Here is a 24,141-nt window from a genome sequence, read left to right on the forward strand (position 1 = left end):
TAAAAGTAAAATGAAAGAGCCTCCATTTGTTGAGGGTCTGCTCTTAATTATTTCCATCAAAACTACATTAATCCACCAAAACTACTCGGGTGATGTAGACTTAATAAATCCAGTTGTACACAAAAGGGAACCGCCAGGAGCCATAGAAGGGGTCCAAGCTGGGAGGTGACTTGATTAGTTACGCGTTTTAGAAAGATCCCTCGGACCATGTGTTGGACTAGTGGCCTGCCTTGAATTCCAGACACTAAAAAAAGTAATAATAACAACGTTTACCATTTTTTCTTTTACTCCACAATTCATAGTCACTGTAGAAGATATGAAAACACAAGGAAGTTTCAAGAAATACAAAAAATTGTTAATTCCACCTTCCAGAAATATCCCAATTGATACTTTTCTTCCAGCCTTTCCCCCGCCCATGTAAAAAATATGTAGTCATTAGAATGGCTGATAGGCGGAAGATGGGGAACGTTAAACGCTGTTAAAACGCTCTTCGATTCCCTCTTCCCTTCCTCTGCGTTTTACTAGGATCACGCCAAGAGGAGAGGCTGAGTCCCCGACGTGTCAGGGAAAGTCCCCAGCACCGAGCGCGGCACCCTCGCACGCCCCAGACCGGGCTCTAGGGGGCGCTGCCGTGAGACCGGGCGGGGAGGGAAGGCCGGGGCGCGAGAACGCGTTTGCACTTGGGCACTGTCGCTGCCCGTAGCTGGCGTCCCCAACATGGCGGCTCCCCAAGATGTCCACGTCCGGATCTGCAACCAAGAAATTGTCAAATTCGACCTGGAGGTGAAGGCGCTTATCCAGGTACTAATTCCCGAGACCGCTGCCGGGCCCCAGCGTCCCTAAGTCCAAGCTCCGCTGGCCTTCTGTGAGCTCGGTGGTCTCACTCCCTAGCTCTCCCCGCTTGGTCAAGTCTCCGAGGTCGCTGGCCCCACGCCATGGCCGGCTATCCCCTTGTTGTTACGCTTGAGTCCCGTCCCCTTGACCGTTGGCCTTGATCCTCCATCCAGTGCTGTCGGCTCGCCCTCTTCCGGGACACCCCCGGGTCCCCCGCCCCTGACCAGGCTTCCCCTGTGGCCCCGTTTGGTCCCTCCCACACATACCCCTGATCGTCGCCTCGCCCCCGAGCGCCTCACAACATACCTGTCACCCTGCTTGGCCCTGTTTTCTGACACCGCCCTCTCCATCATCTGGTAGCCTCCTGGGACCATGAGCCCCGCCCCCTGCTGGCCAGCTCCGCTGGTCCCGTGCTTCGTGGCACCCAAGGCTACTTGGCGCTGGAAGCACCGGGGAAATGAACGTAACCTGGACCGTAGTGGGGATTTTGAAATGAGGAAATCACGTAGACTGCCAAGGCCTAGGTCAGAAGGCAGATAGTGAAAGTCAGCCTAGAGAAGGGACTTAGAGAGCCTCTACTCCTCGGTTTAATAGGGTAATTGAGGTGCGTTGCCTTAGGCCATTTAAGGGTGGAAGGCAGTAGTGCAATAAACCAGTTGACACAGGCAAGAGGTAGGAATGGAGAAATGGTTCCTTGAGTTTAGCAAAAAGAAACCAAGAGTCTTAAAGCTTGGTTTAAGGGAAAGCGTTTCCATTTCCAACAAATGTTACTAAGCATTGGATGTAGACTCAGAGTTTGCAACTAGCTTCGACAAAAAGCGAAAGAAAGTAGGACTCCTCAGGGAAACCAGACGCAAAATAAACCAAATAAGTGGTTCATCGTAGGGTGCAAGGAAGTGTGATTTACGAGTGAGCCAGAGAACAAGTGAGGACACTTGATGCAAACATTTTAACTTCTTGAACTTCATGTCTCCCATGTATAAACTACAAAACTTCTGGGCCAATTCTAGTAAAATAAATTTAGGATTTATACAAATGAAATCACTTTTTCACATAATCTAAATTGCTTAAATCCCCTTTTGTACTCTCTAACATTTGGGCTCTCGTGATTGCTAATGAGAAAGATTGATCATAGCTAGATTTATTGTACTCTTACTTTGTTCCAGCTCCTCTGCTAAGCACTTCACATACATCCGTGGTCTGTGAGCTAGGTAATGTTGTGATGAGGAAACTCAGGCTCAGAGAACTCAAATGACTTTTTCAAGGTTTCACAGCTAATAAGTTGCTTCAGCCAGGATTTGAATCCACATAGTTTAGCTCCAGAGCCTGCTCTAAATCCTGGCCCTAGTAATTCTGAATGTCCAGAAACAAATTCTAAATCATATTCTAAATTGAACATGTCTGTAAACACTGTGATTTATAATATGTGGTTTGAAAGATCAGATAAGATGTTAGTCTTGTCATATTAGGCCAGGAATTTAGCATCCTGGTTTTCCAGTTGGAAAAATCTAAAGTTGTAGGATCACTTTTGGGTGTCCATTCTTGTTGGACACACAAGCTGCTTTAAGCCTTTCATACTGGCCAGGTGGTGTTTTGTTAAACTTTAGGAACTCGTAAGTCAAGACAGAATTGTGTTTCTTCCCTTCTTTTTTTCTTTTTTTGAGGTAAAATTGGTATATAACATTATAAAAGTTTCAAGTATACAACATTATAATTTGATATTTGTATACACTACAAAGTGATCACCACCGTAAGTCTAGTTACCATCCATCACTATACAGTTGATCCTGTCCCCCCATTGCGCCTGTCCCCCAACCCCCTTCCCCTCTGGTACCACCAGTCTGTTCTCTGTATCTATGAGTTTGTTTTTGTTTTGTGTGTTTGTTTTATTTTTTTTAATTTTTTTAAATTTTATTTATTTATTTATTTTTTCCCCCAAAGCACCAGTAGATAGTTGTATGTCATAGTTGCACATCCTTCTAGTTGCTATATGTGGGACTCGGCCTCAGCATGGCGGGAGAAGTGGCGCGTTGGTGCGTGCCCGGGATCCGAACCCAGGCCGCCAGCAGCAGAGCGTGCACTCTTAACCACTAAGCCACGGGGCCGGCCCTGTTTTATTTTTTAGATTCCACATATGAGTGAAATCATATGGTATTTGTCTTTCTCATCTGACTTATTTCACTTAGCATAATACCTTAAGGGTCCATCCATGTTGTTGCAAATGGCAAATATTCCTTTTTTATGGCTGAGTAGTATTCTCTTGTATATAGAGTTGTTTTTCTTTTTATGCTTTTATATTACCTGCTCAAAATTAATCTAAAGAAGGATGAGAAAAATGAAAATGATAATGTTTTTGCTTGTGTTGCAGAGGTAAAGAGCAAAGATTAGGATGAATTACAGTCAGTAGGCCAACCTTAGGTGTGGTCTACACCAACTCTCTCACTGTACAGATGGTGTCATTTCATTTCGTTGCCTTAAGAAAGACCCTCTCATCTCTTCAATGTCTCCTAGGATATTCGAGACTGTTCAGGACCATTAAGCGCACTCACTGAACTGAATACTCAAGTGAAAGAGAAGTTTCAGCAGTTGCGGCACAGAATACAGGTGAGTGGCTGCAAAACTGGGATGCTGAGAATGGGCAGCAGTGAACGGGGCTGGGTCCTGGCACTCACCTCTGCCTGCGTGCTGTCCAGGTTCTTCAGTGAACGCTTAGACAGCCAGGGTGACTGTACTAACCTGCTATCCAGGTCAAAATGAGGAACTTTTACATGCAGAGCCAGCTGTGTTAACAAGTTAACAGCAAGTTAACACTGCCAGCTGTCTTAAGTGGATGGCAGGGACACCATTGTCCCTGGAATTTTTCAACTTGAAAACTCTGAAGCTACTTCAACTGCTTTCTCTTCTCTAGCACTCTCTCCAGCCCATTCACCGCAATCCATCACCAGTGTCTCCTGGGTTTTTTTCCTACTGTTGCTTTGCCCAGCCTCTTCCTTTCTGTTTCTGTAGTCACCAATTGCATCACATGAGCAGTAACTCTCCTGAATTCAGCTATGGTATATGTGCTGTGTCAAAACACAAGAGAGTGAGCAGTACTAGTATGAAAGCATAGGTGTTCTGCTGCTGTGCCTTCAGCGAGGGTGAGATGGGTGGCACAGATCTGCCCATCCTTGTTGGGTGGGTCTTGGGGCACCTGGTCTGGTTGCATGTGGAACTGGGGTTTAAAGACTTGTGCTTTTCATATGACATGGCCCCAAAGGCCCCCCAAAAACTCTTTTGCTGCTTAACAGAAGACAACAGTCTGTTTCAAAGCTGGTAGAAAAACTGGCTGTTTGGACCCTGAGAAACAGTATGTCTGTGTCCTGTGTGTTGCCTTCCTAAGGGATTTTCAAGGGTAATTTTGAAAATATGCAGTTGTTGTCATAGGAATTCACTTTAGAATTTCAGCAATGTCACTGAACCTAGCTGATCTCTTTCTGCCTCCATCTCTAGCACTGATGTAATCATTGTAATTTTTTATTTTTGAAAGGTTGTTACTGTTGTGTATTTATGTATATGTGTGTATGTGTATAAATATTAGCATGCAGTGAAAAGTCTTGGTTATGCCCCACGTTTGTTCTCTGTTCCCTCCTCCAAACAAGTAACCACCTTTGTTACTGACAGATCTTTCCATAGTTTCTCCATTCAGATTCTAAAACAAATATATTTTCTTAATTCTTTCCCATTTCTCATCTAAAAGGTAGCACACTAGAAGACCACTTTTTTTTTTATGAGGAAGATCAGCCCTGAGCTAACATCCGATGCCAATCCTCCTCTTTTTGCTGAGGAAGACTGGCCCTGGGCTAACATCCGTGCCCATCTTCCTCTACTTTATATGGGGCGCCACCACAGCACGGCTTGACAGGCGGTGCGTAGGTGTGCACCCGGGATCTGAACCTGCGAACCCTCGGTCCGCCGAAGCAGAGCGCACTTAACTGCTGCGCCACTGGGCCGGCCCCTAAAATACCACTTTTTTAAACTTAATATACGTTGGAAATCTTCCCATATCAGTATTAGAGAGCTTCCTCATTCTTTTTTTATAGACATAATTTTTTTAGACAGTTCTCTATCAAAGTACATTTATTTGGACTACTTCTATGTTTTTTTGCTTTTTAAAGCTAAGTGATTCCCTAAAAGACCTTTCTTCAACTCATAAGGCTTCAACTCTCCAACCACACCCACCACCTTAAGTATTTCTTTGTTCTTCCTGTTTAAGTATCTGCCTGCTCACCCAGTGTTTATTTCCTTCACTAATGAAAATAACTTCACCAATGCATTACGTATTTATTATGTCCCTTTCCTCCTCATCAGCTCCTTGAGCACCAGTGTATACCTGGCACCTAGTGAGGCCCTACTAAGCACTTGGTCAATGAACAAATAACCCCATCCTCGTTATGATCTACATTTCCTAAACATTTATACCTGGAAATATATACAAGATTTCTATTTGTTTGATGTTTCTAGATCTTATATGAATGTCTTGTTTGTGTATTTGCAACAAGATTGTGTGATCTAGGAGAATTGGCCTTGTATCCTCAAAATATAGTGTTCTGTATATAGTAAATGTTAGACATTAACGGTGTGTAAATATGTGTGTGAATGTCTTTGTATATTGTTCTCAAACTGGAATTTTTTTTTTTTCCTGAGGAAGATTAGCCCTGAGCTAACATCTGTGCCAGTCTTCCTCTATTTTGTATGTGGGTCCCCGCCACAGTATGACCGACGAGTGTTGTAGGTCCACACCCGGGATCCAAACCTCTGAAACCCAGGCCACCAAAGCGGAGCACACAAACTTAATCCCTACGCCATGGGGCCAGCCCCTAAACTAGAATTTGAGAACTACTTTACCGTTTCCTTTTCTTCTAGAACTATCTCTGATTCTCTGTGACAGAACTTCCAGGCAGCCTGTCATGAAGAAACTCTGTATTTCTCTCTCCGTTCTTCCTCCCTCCTTCCCATACCTCCATTCTTCCATTGAGTGATTTGGTGCCTCATATGTGCCAGGTACAAGAGATATACGTAGTGAACACTGGATACAGTCCTGCTCTCACAGAATGTACATTCTAGTAGGGAATCTAGATTTTCAACAAATAATTAACTGATTACATTGGCAGACCTTTTCCAATTCACGTTCTTCTTTCTCTCTACCTCAGCAGTGTCTGAGGCCATAAATTAGAAGTCACCTCTGAGCTGTTGAAGTGGTGGATACAGACACGACAGACCAGCATGTGCAAATTAGTATATAAGTACATAAATTAGTATACAAATGAGCTAATACATTGATGTTTTAGCATCCGTAGCTTGATTAAAATGGGAACTTGTTTTAATCTGTAAACAAATATGACTTGAGACTTGAGGTGTGATGACATCTTTAATTATAGTCTGATAGTTCCATCATCTGAATTTCTTGGGGGCTCAGACTGCCGGTTGTTATGTCTGACCCCCACCCTGTGGCGGACTGCCTGTCTCCTGGTGTTTGGTTATCTGGACTGTGAGCGTTCCTCTTCTGCACACCTTACCTGCGGGATGTTTGTGCAGCCTGGGGGTGAGGTGGAAGAGGGCCGGGCTCTCCAGAGGATTTTGCATTTGCTTCTGCCAGGTCTCCTGGAATTATCGCAAGTCTGGGGGCACTTTTTATGTTAATTTCTGTTCATGGAGGTTCTCAAGCCACTCAGGGAGGAGGAGTTTGAGTCCCAAATCAGCGTGAGGGTAGCCCCCTGGTTACAAATTCTCAGGGGAGGTATTTTATATCCCTCTAGCGAGAGCCCACAGCAAAAAAGGCCAAGCTTCCGTGTTGTCTCTCTGTGCTGGTTGACAGACATGTTCCTAGTTCACCTGTTCACGGAGGGCGTATCGCTTTGTGGGTCTTGGATCTGTGGTGTTCTCAGTTCCAATTCCTAGCCTCAGATGGCCCAAGGCTTCATTTTTCTGTCCCTACCTGGGCTTTAAAACCCTCAAACTGCTTATTACCAGTCCGTAAAGAAATAGGTACAGAGATTGAGAGTGAGCATTTAGAAACATGTAGCAGTTTAATATTTCCATGATGTCTCAGAGTGGGAGCAGTGGGCTCGGAGTTAGCAACTTTTTTTCCCTTTTCATGTCAGGCATGCGCTAGATTACAGGAGCACGTCCCCCACTGCAGGACAGCCACGTGTCACTCACAGGCTGACCTCTCTGGCTCTTAGTTCCCTTCGCACTTTGGGGCTCTGGGGATTGTCCTTACTTTCTTGCAAAATCAGCTGCATATTTAAAAGGATGTTTATTGTATGTTACATGGCATTGCTAGGTGTTCTAGGAGGGTTTTCAAGTGCTATTGTGTGACCTTGCTAGAAATAGAAGTGCTCTTCATTTTTTCTATTGACTTTTAAAATCATTTTAATATAGAGCTGTTTTCCCCCAAAGGAGCTTGAGCAGTCTGCTAAAGAGCAAGACAAAGAGTCAGAGAAGCAAGTTCTGCTCCAGGAAGTGGAGAATCACAAAAAGCAGATGCTCAGGTAGGTGGGGCCTGGCCTCCTGCCAGCAGCCTCTGTTGGGTCACTTGCTCCCTGGGAGGCTTGTGCCAGGGTTTGCCTAATAAACCTGGGTTTAATGACTTAGTTGTGTCCTTGATACACAGACTGAATGTTCTCTCTAAATCAGTAATTCTCAGAGAGCGGGGGCAAGCAAGGGCTACAGGGGAGGTGGAACTGTGCATAGTTTACAAAAGCTTATTAATGTTATACTATATTTTATATTTCTAAAACAAAACCCCCAAACAGTTGCTTTTGTAATACAGGGTCCTTTTTTCAAAGGAGAACTGATACCAGAAAAATCTGCTGAAAGTGAACCTGTTTAAAATGGACAAAATTTAGAAAGTTTTGAATGGGACTTTATCTTAAAAAATGAAACAAAAAATGTAAATAAGCTTATGTCATGTTAAATTAAATTGAAAGTGTCATTGCAGCTATGTGCTAATCCTTGATTATATAATTGAAGTATGTGCTATTTCTTGGTATTGAATTGGGGGACTTTTCCAACAAAATTGCCAGAGGGCGTGAAATAGTACCTGTCCCTTCTTTGGCTTTTGCACCATAATCATAAAGAGGGTGGTTGTTACAAAAATATTTGAGGGCTCCATCAACTTTCCCAATCCTCTGGTAGCAAGATCATTCTCTTTTGAAGACCCTAGGTCATCATCCTCCTGGCTGTTCTCTTCGTCCTTGTTAATTGGTCCAACTCTGCCAGATCCGTATTTGTCTATGGCTTTGCTTCTGGTTTGAGTAACTCCTCAGCATCACCCTCGCTGACAGCAGCTGTGTTTATAACCCGCAGCAGTCAGGAGGAGGTGGACTGACAGAGATGTGGGCGTGGTGGAGGCTAGTGTAAGTAGGGAGATGTGTGAGTGGCAACCAGTGATCAGGTGCTTTGCTCAGTGGTGATACTTTGTGTCTTGATGGCTTCTGCTTCCCTAGGCCACCAAGAGAATTCAGATTACAAACACTTGGGAAAGAGGACCCCTTGTATAAAGTATAGTAATTTACACCAGACAGAATCAACTGTGCATGGGTTTAAAGTTGAGAATGGCCATTCTTGATGTGGAGTTGCAGGGTAGAGGAGAGAAAGCAGGAAATTAATACTTTGGCAATTGTGTGTTGAAACAGTACTTGTGCTTGCCTGGGTTATTGTGCTTGTCACATTGTACAGTAAATATTTGTTTGCTTGTCTTTCTCCCCAGTAAATTTGTGTCCCTTGAGGGCAGGCACTCTTGCTCATTCATCTCTGCATTGCGGGGCCCAGCAGAAGTCCCTCGCAAACAATTTGAAAATGTAATTGCTTCTTTTTAAATGTCAGGTGTGAAAAGGCATGGCAGATGGTGTTCAGGCCTCAGAGAGCTCATTTGAAGAGTTTAAGCGTAGAGGTGCTACTAGAAAACCACCCTATCAGGTCACGTACCCTATCAGTTCACCCTGTCAGTTCACTGACTTTTTAACTATTTCAGGGGTTAGCACAATTGATTTGAGCCAGGTGCATAAGAGTTCTAGCACATGAGTTTGATTCTCTGAGGGCCCAGTTAACTTTTTTATAGTCCATCCACAGAGGCTGCACTGCTACCTCCAGGGAGCTGCTCACCAAATCTGAGTTGTCTCTCACAAGGGAGATCAGGTAAAGAATGTGAATAAATCATGTCAAACTGGGCCCTGCTAATACAGTGTTCTCGTGTTGTCCATGACTGATCTGTGGTGGGTAAAGAACAGCAGATCTTAAAGAAACATTGAGGAAAACTGTCCTTTTATAAGTTTTCTACTTCCTACAATATATATTGATTGAATAGCTGCTGGACCAGAAGCTGTTGTTCTAGGTACTGGTGATACAAAGATGAGTGAGGCGTGGTTCTCAAGGAACGGAGGCCACCAGTGCATAGGCAAGAGCAGTAGAGTGTTAGAGAGGACTTGACAGAACAGGACCTCATGTGCCCAGTTTGGGGGTTTGGATGTTACCCTGAAGTCTGGAGCCATTGCAGGCTGTAAACAGAGGAGTCCCTTGGCCAGACTGCTCCCTCTCACTGCCTGAGGGGGACGAGAACAGCCCAGAGGCAGCCTCCAGGGTCCAGACGAGAGGTGTTGGAGCCTGAGTGACAGCAGTTGCTGGGGCAACCAAGAGGAGGAGGTGGCAGAAGGTGGGGATGGACTCTGTGGGTGCCTTCCGCATCACTCCCTGCCGGAAGGAGGAACTGCTGTGACGTGAACTGACTGACAGCCTGGTGGAGTCAACAGAAACTCACGCGTGACCCTTCTGATTCCAGCAATCAGACCTCCTGGAGGAAAGCTAATCTTACTTGCAAAATTGCTATCGACAGTCTTGAGAAAGCAGAACTTCTCCAGGGAGGAGACCCCTTAAGGCAAAGGTATCCATCTTTTGTGTTTCTGGGCTCTGATGATAGAATAGATAACAGTTGGCTAAGTACAAAGCCACTGTAGGGAACCCCCTCCTGTTTTCAGCATAAAGTTGGTATTTAATTTTATTATGTAAGTAATATTTTTTTAAACTATGGGAGAAATATGTGCTTATTTCTAGTAAATTGGTAAAATGAAGACAAATATGAATTACAAGATGAAAATAAGCCATAATCGTTACGAACATTTTAATATATTACCTCCTCCCATTATTTTTTCTTCCATATTTTTTACAAAGTCATCATCTTACCATATATAAAACTTAGTATCCTGCTCTTCTTCATGTATTATTTATTTATTTATTTATTTTGTGGGGAAGATCAGCCCTGAGCTAACATCCATGCTAATTCTCCTCTTTTTGCTGAGAAAGACCGGTTCTGAGCTAACATCTATTGCCAATCCTCCTCCTTTTTTTTTTTCCCTCCCCAAAGCCCCAGTAGACAGTTGTACATCACAGTTGCCCATCCTTCTAGTTGCTGTATGTGGGACGTGGCCTCAGCATGGCCAGAGAAGCCGTGCGTCGGTGTGCGCCCGGGATCCGAACCCGGGCCACCAGCAGCGGAGCGCACGCACTTAACCGCTAAGCCACGGGGCCGGCCCTTCGTGTATTATTATAGCACAAAGACTTGCCTGTGTTTTAAAAATCTCTTTAAACAAAATTGTAACAGCATATAGTATTCCCTGGTGTTAACTAATCCTGTTTGTGTTTGTTTACATTTCTAGTTTTGCGGTATTGTAAATAACACATGAAAGCACAACTTAGAACACAAGGCTTTATCCACATTTTGGATGTTTCTTTTGGAGAGATTCCCAGGGATGAGAATAGGGTGAAAGGCGTGAAGATTTCTAAGGCTCCTAATACATGTTGCCAAACTGCTTTACTGAAGGAAGCATCAGTTTACGTTCCTGCAAGCAGTCTTTACGAGTGTGGTCTCAGCACACCCTTGTCAGTGTTGACTGTGATCATTTAAAAAATATGTACTAATTTGATAGATTAAAAAAAAAAGAGGGTCTCATTGGAATATGGGGCTTTCTTACAGCCAGGCTTTTCTTGACATTCCTCCCCTCACTCTGGACTCTTAGGAAAACCACCAAAGAGAGCCTGGCCCAGACGTCCAGTGCCATCACAGAGAGCCTCATGGGGATCAGCAGGATGATGTCCCAGCAGGTCCAGCAGAGCGAGGAAGCCGTGCAGACGCTAGGTAAAGCCGGGCCTGGAGCAGGAGGCTTCTCCCAGAGACTCAGGCTCCAGAGCCCTTGCCCCGGCACCTGCCCCCGGGGGAACTCCTTCGCCTCTGCTCGGCCACTCGGTCCCCAAACTTACTGACTTGTGTGTATGGCTTCTCACTTCTTTGACAGCACGGTCTTGCCCAGAGTGGGATACGCTGCCCTTATTTCTGGTTTTGGTTTTTATGGTTATACTGGAAGATCCGCACACACGTGTCAAAATGTTTCCCCAGCAGAAGTGCTCCCAGGGGCTCCTGTGAAAAGCAGAGATACCCAGGCCTTCTCCTGCAGAGTGGGTGCCAGCAGGGCAGGGAGAGGGGCCTGGGAGTCTTTTTTATCAAGGGCTCTGGGGATGCATGTGGCCAGGCAAGTTTGGGAATCGTTGCCCCAAGAGATGTTTAGTGTATTGACTGCCAGCTAGTCTGCTAGGACCTCAGCTTACAATTATACTCCCCAATGTTATTTTTACTGTGAGCTCCTTTTAAGAGATATAGTCAGAGGCCACAGCAGAAGCTGCTTGAGACCATCTGGTTCTCTCCAGCAGCTTTCCATGATGTCTCCCCCCTTCCTTTTTTTTTTTGTGAGGAAGATCAGCTCTGAGCTAACATCAGATGCCAATCCTCCTCGTTTTTTTTTTTTTTTTTTTTTTTTTGCTGAGGAAGGTTGGCCCTGAGCTAACATCCATGCCCATCTTCCTCCACTTTATATGGGAGGCCGCCACAGCATGGCTTGACAAGCAGTGCATCGGTCCGCACCCGGGTTCCGAACCTGTGAACCCCGGGCCGCCAAAGTGGAGCACGTGCACTTAACCACTTATGCCACCAGGCCGGCCCCCATGGTGTCTCCCTTGTAACGCAGAAGAGAATCGGTTCTCTCCAGGGTCCTCAGTGTAGGAAAACAGAAGAGAGTTCACTCCTTGAGACACTTTTGAAAGATTTCACACAGAGACGAAAGTAGAGAGTGTGGTACTTGAATCCCACCAACCCATCACCCAGCTTCAACAGTTGTCAGCTCACGGGCAATCCTGTTTCAACTCTGTCCTAACTGTGCCCCCATCTGGGTTATTTTGAAGCAAATCCCAGACATCGTACACAGATATCTCAGTATGTCTCTCTAAAAGATAAGAGAATCTTGAAACAAAACCACAATACCATTATTACCTCTAAAAATTATCTGTAATTTTGAACCACTTGTTTTTTTCAGTGCACTATTCAAACAGGCAGAAGCAAAAGGAGAGCAAGCAGCTTGTCCCCAAGGTCACTGCCTGTGTTTGAAACTTACCTGGACATTCAGGCTCAGGACCTGCCAGTCACCTCCTCTAAGTGAGCGCTGAGGGCAGGCCTGAGCCTTGGGGGAGGCTTCGGAGAACGTGAGAAAGAGGAGACCACCTGACCTTAGAGTCGAGGGCTTCTCTGATCTGAGGCGGTGGTGGGACACCCCATCCCCAGCACAGAAACAGACAGTGAATTTAATTGGTGAGAAGGGTGCACAGATACCGATGGTTTCTAGGGTGTTGAGGGTTGTTCTTGGGGCATGTTTTGTAGGAGAGAGAGCTATTGAAGAAAGAAGGCAGTTCTTAATCCTTTCCTTATGGCTCACAAATTCAGCTTGGATTTAAAAGCCTATTATGACCATAACTTTTTAAAAAATCCTGTTAGGGTTATGATGTCTGGAATTTGCTGTAAAATCAGAGGAGTGGGGGGAATTGGGTGGGAGTAGCGAAGGGACGGATTGCCAGGGAGTTGGTGGTTCTTGGGTATGGGTGATGGGCTTATGGCATTTCATGATACCATTCTGTCTACTTTTGTCATGGTTTAAAATTCTGTATAAAGCAAATTTAAAAAGAAAGGACTACTAGGTTTTTACTTAACAGGTTCTTACTTACTTAGGTTTTTGAAATGGCAGCAGGCATCGAGAAAGAGGGCGGAGAGGGATTTTTGTTATGTGTTTGTTTTACCCCCTTAACTCCCTTTTTCAAAACGCTGCTGTGTTTCTTCTGGTACTTTCTTTTATTTACTTATTAACTTTTAATTTTGTGAAAAGGTAATATAAATTACATGGTTAAGGAAAAAACCTCTAGGCCAGCGCTGTCCAATAGAAACAGTGTGAGCCGCATGTGTAACTTTAAACTTTCTAGTAAGCACATTAAAAAAAGTAAAAAGAAACTTATGAAATTAATTTTAATAATATATTTTATTTAACCACTATATGTAAAATATTACCATTTCAATATGCAATGAGTATTAAAAATTATTGAGATATTTTAAATTTCTTTTTTTTCATACTAAGTTTTTGAAACCACATGGGCATTTTACACTTAGAGACATGTCAGTTTGGATTAGCCATGTTTTACATGCTCAGGTGCCATGTGTGTCCAGTGGCTGCTGTATTGGGCTGCACAGCCCTAGACAGGACAAAAGGAAAACAGAAAGAAAGCTGTCCCTCTGACCCCCCTGACCCCTGACCACCAGGTCTGCTCCCCAGAGGCAACTGCTGTTGCCAGTTTCTTTTATATCCTTCTGAGATCCTCCAAGTGCGCATGACACAAGCAAATTACATGTTATTTATCCCCCTTTCTTACATAAATGGAGGCATGTCACACACATTCTTTCACACCTCGCCTTTTCGCTTAACAACATGTTGCATTCTGCGGCTGTTCCGATGACGGCTTGTCAGCTTTGTAGGAGAGTCTTGCCAGGTAAACCTTCCCCAGTTGTCAGGCCCAGATAGCCATACTCAGAAGTAAATTTGACGCCTGGGCACAATGAGCCTTAGGGGTTATGTGCCTCCTCTTAGGTTTCACACAGTGGCCAGTGCACAGGTGTCACATCTCCAAAGCTACAGCCACTGTCCCAGGACAGAAGGACTGATATGTGTGAGGGCTTGTGGCAGGGCCCAGCCGAAGCTTTCATGGTCCCACAAAGAGCAGATCTGACCATCAGGTGTCCAGGCAGGGTGCACCTCACAGGTGGAAAGTCTCGGTGCCTCCCAGTTTCTGCCCCCATGCAGAGCTCGCAGTGCCTGTCCACAATCCCCCGGGGTAGTTTTGTGGCTCCTGGTTTTTCTCAGCAGCGCCTGCCTGCTTCAGAAAGCTGAGGCTAGCAGTGAGGAAAGGAACCCTCTTCTGCCCTTTTCCCTAGTGATATCCATGTCAGAGGACTCCTAGTTATGGCCCTGTGACATTGTATGTAAACAGCCGTGTCACTCTGAACTGGCTGGGACCTAGGGAGGTGCCTTTCCTTGTTATGTCCTTGTTCCCTTGTTCCTTTGGATTGTCCCTATTCACATTCTTTGCTTCTGGCCCAGAGGAACTTGCTCCGGAGTGCAGTGCTCTATGCTGGTAATCCATTTGGCAGAGCGAAGTCTTTGGATTTTGTGCTCTACAGTCTCTGAGGCAGGCTTCCTCCCTCTTTTGTTTCAGTCAGTTCTTCACGGACTCTCCTGGATGCAAATGAAGAATTTAAGTCCATGTCGGGGACCATCCAGTTGGGCCGGAAGCTCATCACAAAATATAATCGCCGAGAACTGACAGACAAGCTTCTCATTTTCCTTGCCCTGGCCCTTTTTCTTGCTACAGTCCTCTATATTGTAAAAAAGCGGCTCTTTCCATTTTTGTAAGATCTGAGTGCTGCCAGCGTCTGCCCTTTAAGCTCCAGTGTCAGGATCCAGCCGTGCTCCTGAGCCCTGGCCCAAGCTGCCAAACCCATCCACGCACCCCAAGTCGGATCCAGTTGCTCAGCAGGTCAAATGGAGACACAGCCCCCCAGGTTTCTGCAGGTGGCTGGCTGTTAAAGGGCGAGCAGAGCAAGGAGAGGCCTGTCATCAGGATACCTACAGGCCACAGGGACTCCAAGAGCCATCGCACACTATGGGTGGCTGCCATGTAGGGCACTCAGAGGCCAGCCTCCAGGATTTGATGCTTCTCCTCTCTCTCTCCCACTGTAGCTTTAATGCCAGGTCTGGTGGAGGGAAGAGAGAAGCGGGGGAAGAAAGACGATGAAAACTCAAATCCATTCCTTGAATAAACTTGACTGTATTTAGCAGAATGAAATGCATTTGGTTGTATAAGGTATACCTCTGGGAATTTGTGTGCCTCTTTTGTGATGTTCAGATTTGTAGGACGTAAACTTAAATCATTTATTTGTTCGTTAAACAAAGAATTATTAAGCAGCAGCTGCACACAGTGGATTATAGACACTGCTGACTGTTACAAATACGTTGGTAAAGCAGCCATGGTCCTTCCCTCAAGGAGCAAGAAGAACAAGATCCCTCGGAGTCTAAGGAAGGAGCGTGCAAACAGCCCCCACTGGAGGTGGCTCACCCAACATCTGAAAAGGCTGAGGCAGACAGCCTTCTCCTCTTTCTGCGCACAGTGGCCTGGCCTGGCTTGGGAGTGTGCAGTGTCTCAGGGGCCAGCCCACGCCTTTCTCTTTGAGGTCCAGAGCTAAATATAACCAGGGAGAGCAAAGCTAGTGATAAGCTGAGGCCTGTCTGGGCCTGAGTTCTGTTGAGGCCAGGGGGATAGGGCCTGGGCTAGGCCAGGCTGGAGATGTTCGTTTTTCCTTGTGCTGTAGGCCTGGCTGACCTTGCACATGAAATCCCAGCCCCCACCCCCCCAACACACACTAATTATAGCCTCAGAGGGGTAATGTAGAGGCAGAGGGGAAAGTGGAAGGAACATGGACTTTGAAGCTTGGCTCAAAGACTTGGTTTTGAGTCTTAGCTCTATTACTAATGGACCACATGACTTGGCAAATTATCTTATGTCACTAAGCCTCAATTTCCCCACCTGTAAAATAGGAGGTGATAGTCCATATAGATGCTCAGGGAGTCAATTTGAGAATCAAACAAGAATGTAAAGTAGCAAGTGCAACTTCTGTCTGACTGAGCAATGGGCTTCCCAAATGTAGCCACCTCCAGGACACTGGGCCCTGAGGTTTCCTGCAGGAAATAGCCAGGGGCTTTAGGGAAAGCTGGCCTGGGCACTGGAAGTTCTGTTTAGATCTGTTTGGGCAGGGGGTGTTAACAGTTAAGGCCTCAGTTATGGAATGCCAGATTGTGGTGGGACCAAGTTATAAGAGATTGGCTGTACATCTCAGACTAGTTAGTTTAATGTGTAGGTTCTGAGTGCGTGCGCGCGCGCGCGCACACACACACACACACACACACACTCTCTCCCTCTTTATATATCATCCTTAAACAATTTCTGGCCCCAGAAGACACTCAGTGCAAATTGTGCACGCATGTGTCTTATTTATAGTCAAATTAAAGCTGAGAATAAAGCACAGATGGGAAATTCCCACTCAGATTCCAGCTGTAAGTGCAGCAGATGGATGTTACCAAGTTAGGATTTTCTTGTCTTAACATTTTTCTTTATTACTTCCCGCTAATTGTCAACATCCTCCTCACAATATGGAAATATGTGGGCTCTGTACTCCCTAAAAATTCTCCCTTTGACACTTTATTCCTCTTTTACTTGCCTGCTTCTGAAAATAGGATTGAATTTGACCCATTTTGAAATGTCACTGATAACATTTTATCTTACAACTCCAATCAGCTGCCAGGGTTAAAAGTCGTCCCCACGCGGGCTGGCTGTGCAGGACGAGGCCATCTCCATGTTCAGCCATGAGGGGGCAGTGTTCACATTCGCTCTATCATCTTGCTGTAAGTCGACTATCTCCGTCAGTCTGTGTGAAATGCTTTTATGGATTTTTGTTTTTTAACAGGTTTTTTAAAAAAATACAAATGTACGAAGCTTACCTATATATCTTGTTTTGGGAAGACATTTCATGAATGACCTGAGTTTTCACTGTTAAACAGTAAGGCAAACTTGTATTCCACATTTTGTATTAGCTGACAGTCAAGGAATTAAAAGTATAGAGCAGTTGTCAAGAGATCTTTCATTCTAGAAGTGTTTATAGAGCACCTACTTTGTGCCAGGCACTGTGTTAGGGATTCACAGTGAACAAAACGAGGAGTGCTTGCCATCATGGAACTTATGTGGGGGAAGGCGGGCAGATGATAAACAATTACCATACTGAGTCAGTCATTCATTACGTTAGAAGGTAAGTGTTTGGGGGGAAGTGGAGCCGGCTAGTGACGAGCTGGCGCGTAGGCGTGGGGGCAGGTTTGCAATATTAAGTAACGTGGTCAGAGTTGGTCTCATTGAGAAGGTGAGATTCGAGCATAGACTTGAGGCAGGGGAACTTAGCCATGTGGACAGCCGAGGTCCGCACAGCAACCAGCTAGAGCAAAGGCCTGTTGTAAATTATTGTAAGAAATTTATATTTGGTGCTCGTCCCGTTCCTGGCACAGAGCTCCTTAAACCGTTGGAATTTTCTGTGACGAGAGTGCTAATGGTGTCTTTTGTTACGTTAATGAGGTGACTTTTGGAAAGCACTAAGGATAAGGGCTAGTTGCCAGAGGAGCCAGCCATGTGATGAGAGGGTTGGAACCTTCAGTCCCACCCCCTGACCTCTGGGGAGGGGAGAGGAGTGGAGCTGGAGATTGAATTCAGGCACTAGTGGCCAGTGATTTAATCAATCATGCCTGTGTAATGAAGCCTCCAAAAAACCCCAAAAGGACAGGGTTCAGAGAGCTTCCAGGTTGGTGAACACACATGGAGATTCCGGGGGAGTGGCACTCTCGGAGAGGGCGTGGAAGCTCCGCCCCCTTTCCCCATACCTTGCCTTATGCATCTCTTCTATCTGGATGTTCCTGAGTTATGCCCTTTCATTATAAACCGGTGATCTTGTAAGTGATCTTAATGTTTCTCTGAGGTCTGTGAGCCATTCTAGCAAATTAATGGAACCCAAGGAGGAGGAGGTCATGGGAACCTCCAATCTATAGCCTGTTGGTCAAAAGCACAGGTGACAATCTGGTTTGTGATTGGCCTCTGAAGTGGGGGGTTAGAGGGCAGTCTTGGAGGACTGAGCCCTTAACCTGTGGGATCTGACACTATCTCCAGGTAGATAGTTTCAGAATTAAGTTGAATTGTAGAACACCCAGCTGATGTTGGACAATTGCTTGGTGGTGTGGGAAAAAAACCCACATTGCAATTAGGTGCAGAATGGGAGCATGACTGGCATATTTGAGGAATAGCAAGGAAGCCAGTGTGGATAGAGCAGAGTGTGAGGAATCAGGGAGAAGTACACAGGAGGTCAGAGAGACAGTGGTGGACAAAATCATAAAAGGCCTTGTAGGTCACTGGAGGGATTGGCCTTGTACTCTGAGGGACATGGGGAGCCTCTGGGGGCCTTTGAGCAAAGGAGTGACTTGATATGACATGGATTGAGAACAAAGTGCACCGGGATAAGGGCAGAGCAGAGAGAGCAGTTAGGAGGACAACGCAGCTGTCCAGGTGGCTGATGATGGTGGCTGTACCAGGCTGATATCAGTAGAGGTGATGAGAAGTAGTCACATTCTGGATGTACTTTCAAGATAGAACCAACAGGATAGGGTTTCCCGAAGGAATGGATGTCATTCTTGAAGGAAAGAGAGCAAGAAACTATGAGGTTTTTAGCCTACGTAACTGAAGGAGGAAGATCAGGAGTTGGGTTGAGGACACGTTGGGTCGAGATGTCTATTAGACACCCAGGTCAAGATGACAGGTACACGGGTCACAGTGTAAGTCTGGAGTTTGGGAGAGCAGTCAGGGTGATAGAGGGATAAATTGGGAAGTCTCTGGGGTATAGATGGAATTTAAAGCCAAGAAGTTGGGTGAAATCACCCAGAGATTTGAGTATAGAGAAAAGGGCAAAGGGAGAAGAGGAAGCAGCAAATGAGACTGAGAGGGAACGACCAGAGAGAGGAGGCGCTCTCACCAGGGATGCTTCTTGGGGAGTCTAGCTGTGCTTTTAATCACCAAGAAAGGAGATTTTCTGATCTTCGAGACTCTGTATTTTTCTTCGTCATTGTTATTGTCATCATCACCGTGATCAAAAGCATCTAATATTTGTTGAGTTCCCACTATGTCAGATACCCGAGGACTGCACAGAAATGTGAGGCCCTGTGCCCTTATGGACAACACAGAATGCCAGCAGTGCCTGTGCACTGGGTGCCGTGTGGGATCTGCGGGGTGAGAGAGCCTTCCTCTGGACAGGATGCGGAAGAGTTTGCTTCCCCCATGAGCCACTGTTGTCTCTTCACTGCCCAACTCTGACACGGGTCTCCATTTCTTCCCTTCCTGCTCCCCAGGCCACTTCAATCTGGCTTTGGCTACCATCACCCTTCCCAAAACAAGCCTTGCTGAGGTCCTCAGTTACCCCCAGGCCGCTCATCTGGAGGCTGCTGCACCCACCTTTCCTCATCTCTCGGCAGTTGTTGACCCCGTTGTTCGCTAGTTCTCCCCAGAAACCTCCCGCTTCTGTGACACACCCGCTCTTGGTTTTCCTCTTGCTTCTCTGGCAACTCCTCTCACTCTTCTTCGTTCATCTTCTGTTCAGCCTTAAATGCTGGCTTAGATCTTGGCTCTTCTCCCTCCATATGTTCTTTCAAAGGCCAGGCCATCCATGCCCCAACAGCTTCGGTCATCGTCTAGAGGATCATCCTCAGTAATTCCAGAGTTATAGCTCCACTGGGGATTCTCAGGAGAGCTCCCACCCCTCTGTAAGCTCCATCCGGGTGTCTCTGAGGCTCCTCCCCTCAGCGTGTCCCTGACTTGCCATCCCACAAACAGCCTGCCCTTCTCCAGGCTTCCATCTTCTCTGACGTGCCTCCCATTTCCCCTTCCTGCGTTCCATTTCCCTTCACCAAGCCCCTCTCCTTGACATTCGTTCCCACCTGGTCCAGGCGATGAGACTTCCTTCAACAGATACCTGTCAACATTGTTCTGAAAGGAAGGTATCAGTACATACATTGTGCCGGTGAATTTAGGCGCTCAGAAGGGCCCTGCTGGAGGCAGTGTAGCAGGGTGACTCAATTAGGAGATGCTTCTAAGGAAAAAAGACAGTAAAAAAAAAAGAGAGGGACCGGCCCCGGGGCTTAGCGGTTGAGTGCGTGCGCTCCGCTACTGGCAGCCCGGGTTCGGATCCCGGGCGCACACCGATGCACCGCTTCTCCCGCCATGCTGAGGCCGCGTCCCACATACAGCAACTAGAAGGATGTACAACTATGACATACAACTATCTACTGGGGCTTTGGGGAGAAAAAAAAAAAAAAGGAGGAGGATTGGTAATAGATGTTAGCTCAGAGCCGGTCTTCCTCAGCAAAAAGAGGAGGATTAGCATGGATGTTAGCTCAGGGCTGATCTTCCTCACAGAAAATAAAAATAAAAAAAATAAAACTACGTATGCTTTAAAAAAAAAAAAAAAAAAGAGAGTATAATGTAAAATAAGCTCTGTTTTCTTCCTTGGCTAATGCTGGTCTCCCCTGGGGCCCTGCCTGAGGGTTGCCCAAGCTGTGTTTCTTCCCTAAGCAAGGGCAGAATAAAAATAGCTGAGGACTAATCTAAGAGATACCAGAGGGAGGCTCAGCAGTGTTGTCAGGAATGAAGGGCTGCAGGCTGCGGCAGGGGAGGGCTGAGTGTTATCAACCCTCCCTCCCTCGGTCCCCAACAACAAAGCCCCAGGGCCCGTGGTATTGGTCAATTTGTGTTTTCAATGAACCATAGTGCACAGTGGTCAAAAGTGTGGCCTTTGGTGGCAGAGAGGCCTGGGTTCTAATTGTACTCTTCCTGGCCTTACGCCCCGGGGCAAGGGATTGCCCCCCCCCCCCCCCCGCCCCCGTTGTTTCCTCATCTGGAACACAGGGTTGGCCAACAGCCCTAAGAGGGTGCTGGGAGGATTAAAGCACAGAGCTCAGCCCAGAGTCACACAGTAACCCGTAGGGCTGCTGCATTCATTCCTAATCAAGAGCCCGTGGCCTCATTCCCCTTTCTCTTTGGGGCTTTATCTGGGGGAATGGTGCCTAGGCAAAGAAGAGGATGCTGGGGTTGGCAAGGAATCAGGACCCAAGGATGCAGTATGGTTTCTCAAATGGCAAAGGGCTGAGAGGGACAGAGCTGGCCGGGGCAAACTGGCATCTTTCCCAATCCATCAAAAAAAGTCAATGAGTAGAGTAGCTCAGTGTAAAATGTTCTCTTTTTTATTAGTCTTAAATTTTTGCTCCTCTCCTCCCCCTGCAATCTTGTTTGCTGGCAAAGAGTGCTCCTGGATAAAATGAATCCATCAAGTAGCAAATGAATACAGACTGAAAAATGAGGAATAGCCAATCAGTTTTCATCTGACAACTTGACTGGTAGGAAGACAGGAGTGCTCCTGACGAATACCATGGTGTTGGAGAGAGGTGTTCCTGGCTTGTGGGAGGCGGCTCTTCCGTGGCGTTCTCTGCCACCACCTCAACAGGGGTGAGAACCAGTGCATTAGAGGACCAAGGGGGTGTGCTGTTAGACTCTGCAAGCTCCTGGCTGCCTTCCGGAATGACCTCCCCCCAACCCCCATCCAATCCATTCCAGAACCTTACTGAGCGTATGCTCTGGCTACAGTCTGTGCTGGGTGCGTTTACAAAGTAGTTTTACTGAGATATAATTGATACATAATAAACTGCACATAATTCAACTGTACAATTTGATGCGTTTTGATACCACTACAATCAAGAAAATGAGCATACCCACTGTCGCTAAAAGTGTTCTTGTGACCCCCTGTAATCTCCGTGCCCTCACTGCTCCCCAACTGCTCTCGCACTTTCTCTGGGCACCGCTGATTTGCTTTCTATTACTATAGGCTAGTTTGCATTTTTCATCATTTTATATAAATGGGTCATACAGTATATACTATTTTGGGGGTGTGGCTCCTTTCACTCAGTATAATTATTGGCTTCTTTTACTCAGTATAATTATTTTGAGATTCATTTGTGTTGAATGTATCAATATCAATAATCAATTCATTCCTTTGGGTTGCTGGGTAGTATTTAATTATATGGATCTATCACAGTTTGTTTATCTGAACTGGATAGTGGCTATTACAGTTATTTCCAGGTTTTGCTATAACAAGTAAAGCTGATATGAACATTCATGCAGAAGTCTTTGTATGGATCTATGCTTTCATTTCTATTAAGTAAAATACCTAGGGGTGTATTGGTTGGATCATATGATAAGTGTATGTTTAAATTTTTAAGAGACGGCCAAACTGTTTTCCAAAGTGTTTGCGCTCTCTTACGTTCCCGCCAGCAGTGTGAGTGAGTTCTGGTTATTTCACATCGTCACCCACGCTTGGTACGGTCAGCCTTTTAAATTTGAGCCATTCTGGTGTGTGTGTGGCAGTATTTATTGTGGTTTTAATTTTTATTTCCCTAATGATTAATGATATTATGTGCTTATTTGCCATCCATATATCTTCTTTGGTCAAGTATCTATTAAAATATTTTGCCCATTTTTTATTGTTTTCTTATTGTTGAGTATTAGTTGTGTATTATCTTACTTTCAGTCAAAAGCTCCGTAATTAATACGTAATCAGTGCCATCAGCTTCTTATATCTCCTTCCAAAAATGTTCTTATGTATCCACAAAAGCAGGCTTAGCCTTCAGCTGGGATGTAGCAACGTGGCGTATCTGCCAGCATCCATGCTAACTGGGTGGTGCCCTGCTCTACTAGTGGTTAAATATTTGAATATTGCCCCTGTATTCAAGTATATATGTCTGAGTTTATATGTACGTATGTAAAAACTGTGTAAAATTACACAAGTGGAAGAATTCTGTGCACCCAGTTTTGCACCCTCATCAGTATGTCTTAGCGATCCTCCCCTTTCAGTTCCCACAGAGCTGCCACATTCTTTCAAATGGCTATGTAGTGTTCCACTGTGGGGACATACTTGAAATGATTTACTCTGTACTCTGTTGATGGATGTCAAGATTATTTCTAGTATAACATCATTTTTGAATGATTGCATCGTACTCCATGATACAATTAACCAATTCCGTAGTTCAAAGGGTGATTCAGCCAGTAACTTTTTTTCTGCTATTGGAATCATGCTGGGTTAATATCTTTATACGTACATCTTTTCTCCCAGCCTAGGTTGTTTCATCAGGCTGTTTGATAACATTGTTGCTTGTGAACATTCGCCACCCAGTCAACTATCTCTGCAGTCACGCTGAGGCGCCCCGTGAGTCGTGCTGATCCTCTGGAGCGCAGCGTGGTCTGCCAGAGGAGTGGGTGGAGTGATAATCCAAAGCTCGTGTAGTAAGTCTTGGCTTTGGGTTTTTTTTTTTTTTTTTGTGAGGAAGATCAGCCCTGTACTAACATCTGCCAATCCTCCTCTCTTTTTGCTGAGGAAGACTGGCCCTGGGATAACATCAGTGCGCATCTTCCGCCACTTTATATGGGATGCTGCCACAGCATGGCTTGCCAAGCGGTGCCTCGGTGCGCGCCTGGGATCCGAACCGGGGGGGCTGCTGCAGCGGAGCGTGGGCACTTAACCGCTTGCGCCACCGGGCCAGCCCTGGCTTTGGTTTTTTTTTTTTTTAACAGCTTTGTTGAGATATAATTCACATCCTGTACAATTTATCACTTAAAGTGTACAATTCAATGGCTTTTAGTATATTCATTGATACATGCAACCATCACCACAGCCAATTTTAGAACATTCCATCGCCGCGACAAGAAACTCAGTACCCTTTAGCCATCACTCCTCCATCCCGCCCCCAACCCCCAGCCCTAAACAACCACTAATCGATTTTCTGTCTCTGTGGATTTCCCTATTCTAGACTTGCATATGATTGAAATCCTATAGTACGTGGTCTTTTGTGACTGGCTTCTTTCACTTAGCATAATGTTTTCAAGGTTCATCCATGTTGTGGCATGTATCAGAACTTCCTTCATTTTTATGGCTGAATAATATTCCAGTGTATGGAAGCACATTTTGTTTATCCATTTGTCTGTTGATAGACATTTGAGATGTTTCCATTTTTTGACTATTATGAATATGTTATGAACATTCATGTAAAAGTTTTTGTGTGGACATTTGTTTTCGTTGTTCTTGGGTCTATATGTAGAGGTGGGATTGCTGGGACATGTGATAACTCTAGATTGAACTCTCTGAGGGACTGCCAGACTGCTTTCCAAAGTGGCTGCACCATTTTACGTTCCCAGGCTCTGACATTTCTGAACTGTGTGATG

The 24,141-nt window shown here is 45.5% G+C and overlaps 1 protein-coding gene across 3 annotated transcripts; it reads left to right on the plus strand.

Moving 5' to 3' along the window:
- The first annotated feature begins 693 nt into the window (after nucleotides 1-693).
- Nucleotides 694-22,401, plus strand: BNIP1 (BCL2 interacting protein 1). 3 transcript variants are annotated; one of them, XM_058546158.1, is made up of 7 exons: nucleotides 694-801; nucleotides 3,346-3,438; nucleotides 7,273-7,364; nucleotides 9,653-9,754; nucleotides 10,887-11,005; nucleotides 12,234-12,352; nucleotides 14,452-14,516. In XM_058546158.1, the coding sequence occupies exons 1-6, from the start codon at nucleotides 718-720 to the stop codon at nucleotides 12,302-12,304; spliced, it is 561 nt and encodes a 186-aa protein (XP_058402141.1). In that variant the 5' UTR covers nucleotides 694-717; the 3' UTR covers nucleotides 12,305-12,352; nucleotides 14,452-14,516. The 3 variants fall into 3 exon arrangements, with proteins under 3 accessions (XP_058402141.1, XP_058402125.1, XP_058402133.1); XM_058546142.1 differs by lacking the exon at nucleotides 12,234-12,352 and having other exon boundaries at nucleotides 14,452-22,401; XM_058546150.1 differs by lacking the exon at nucleotides 14,452-14,516 and having other exon boundaries at nucleotides 12,234-14,434.
- The last annotated feature ends 1,740 nt before the right edge of the window (nucleotides 22,402-24,141 follow it).

The sequence above is a fragment of the Diceros bicornis genome, chromosome 1 (assembly GCF_020826845.1).
Source record: "Diceros bicornis minor isolate mBicDic1 chromosome 1, mDicBic1.mat.cur, whole genome shotgun sequence".
Taxonomy (NCBI): domain Eukaryota; kingdom Metazoa; phylum Chordata; class Mammalia; order Perissodactyla; family Rhinocerotidae; genus Diceros; species Diceros bicornis.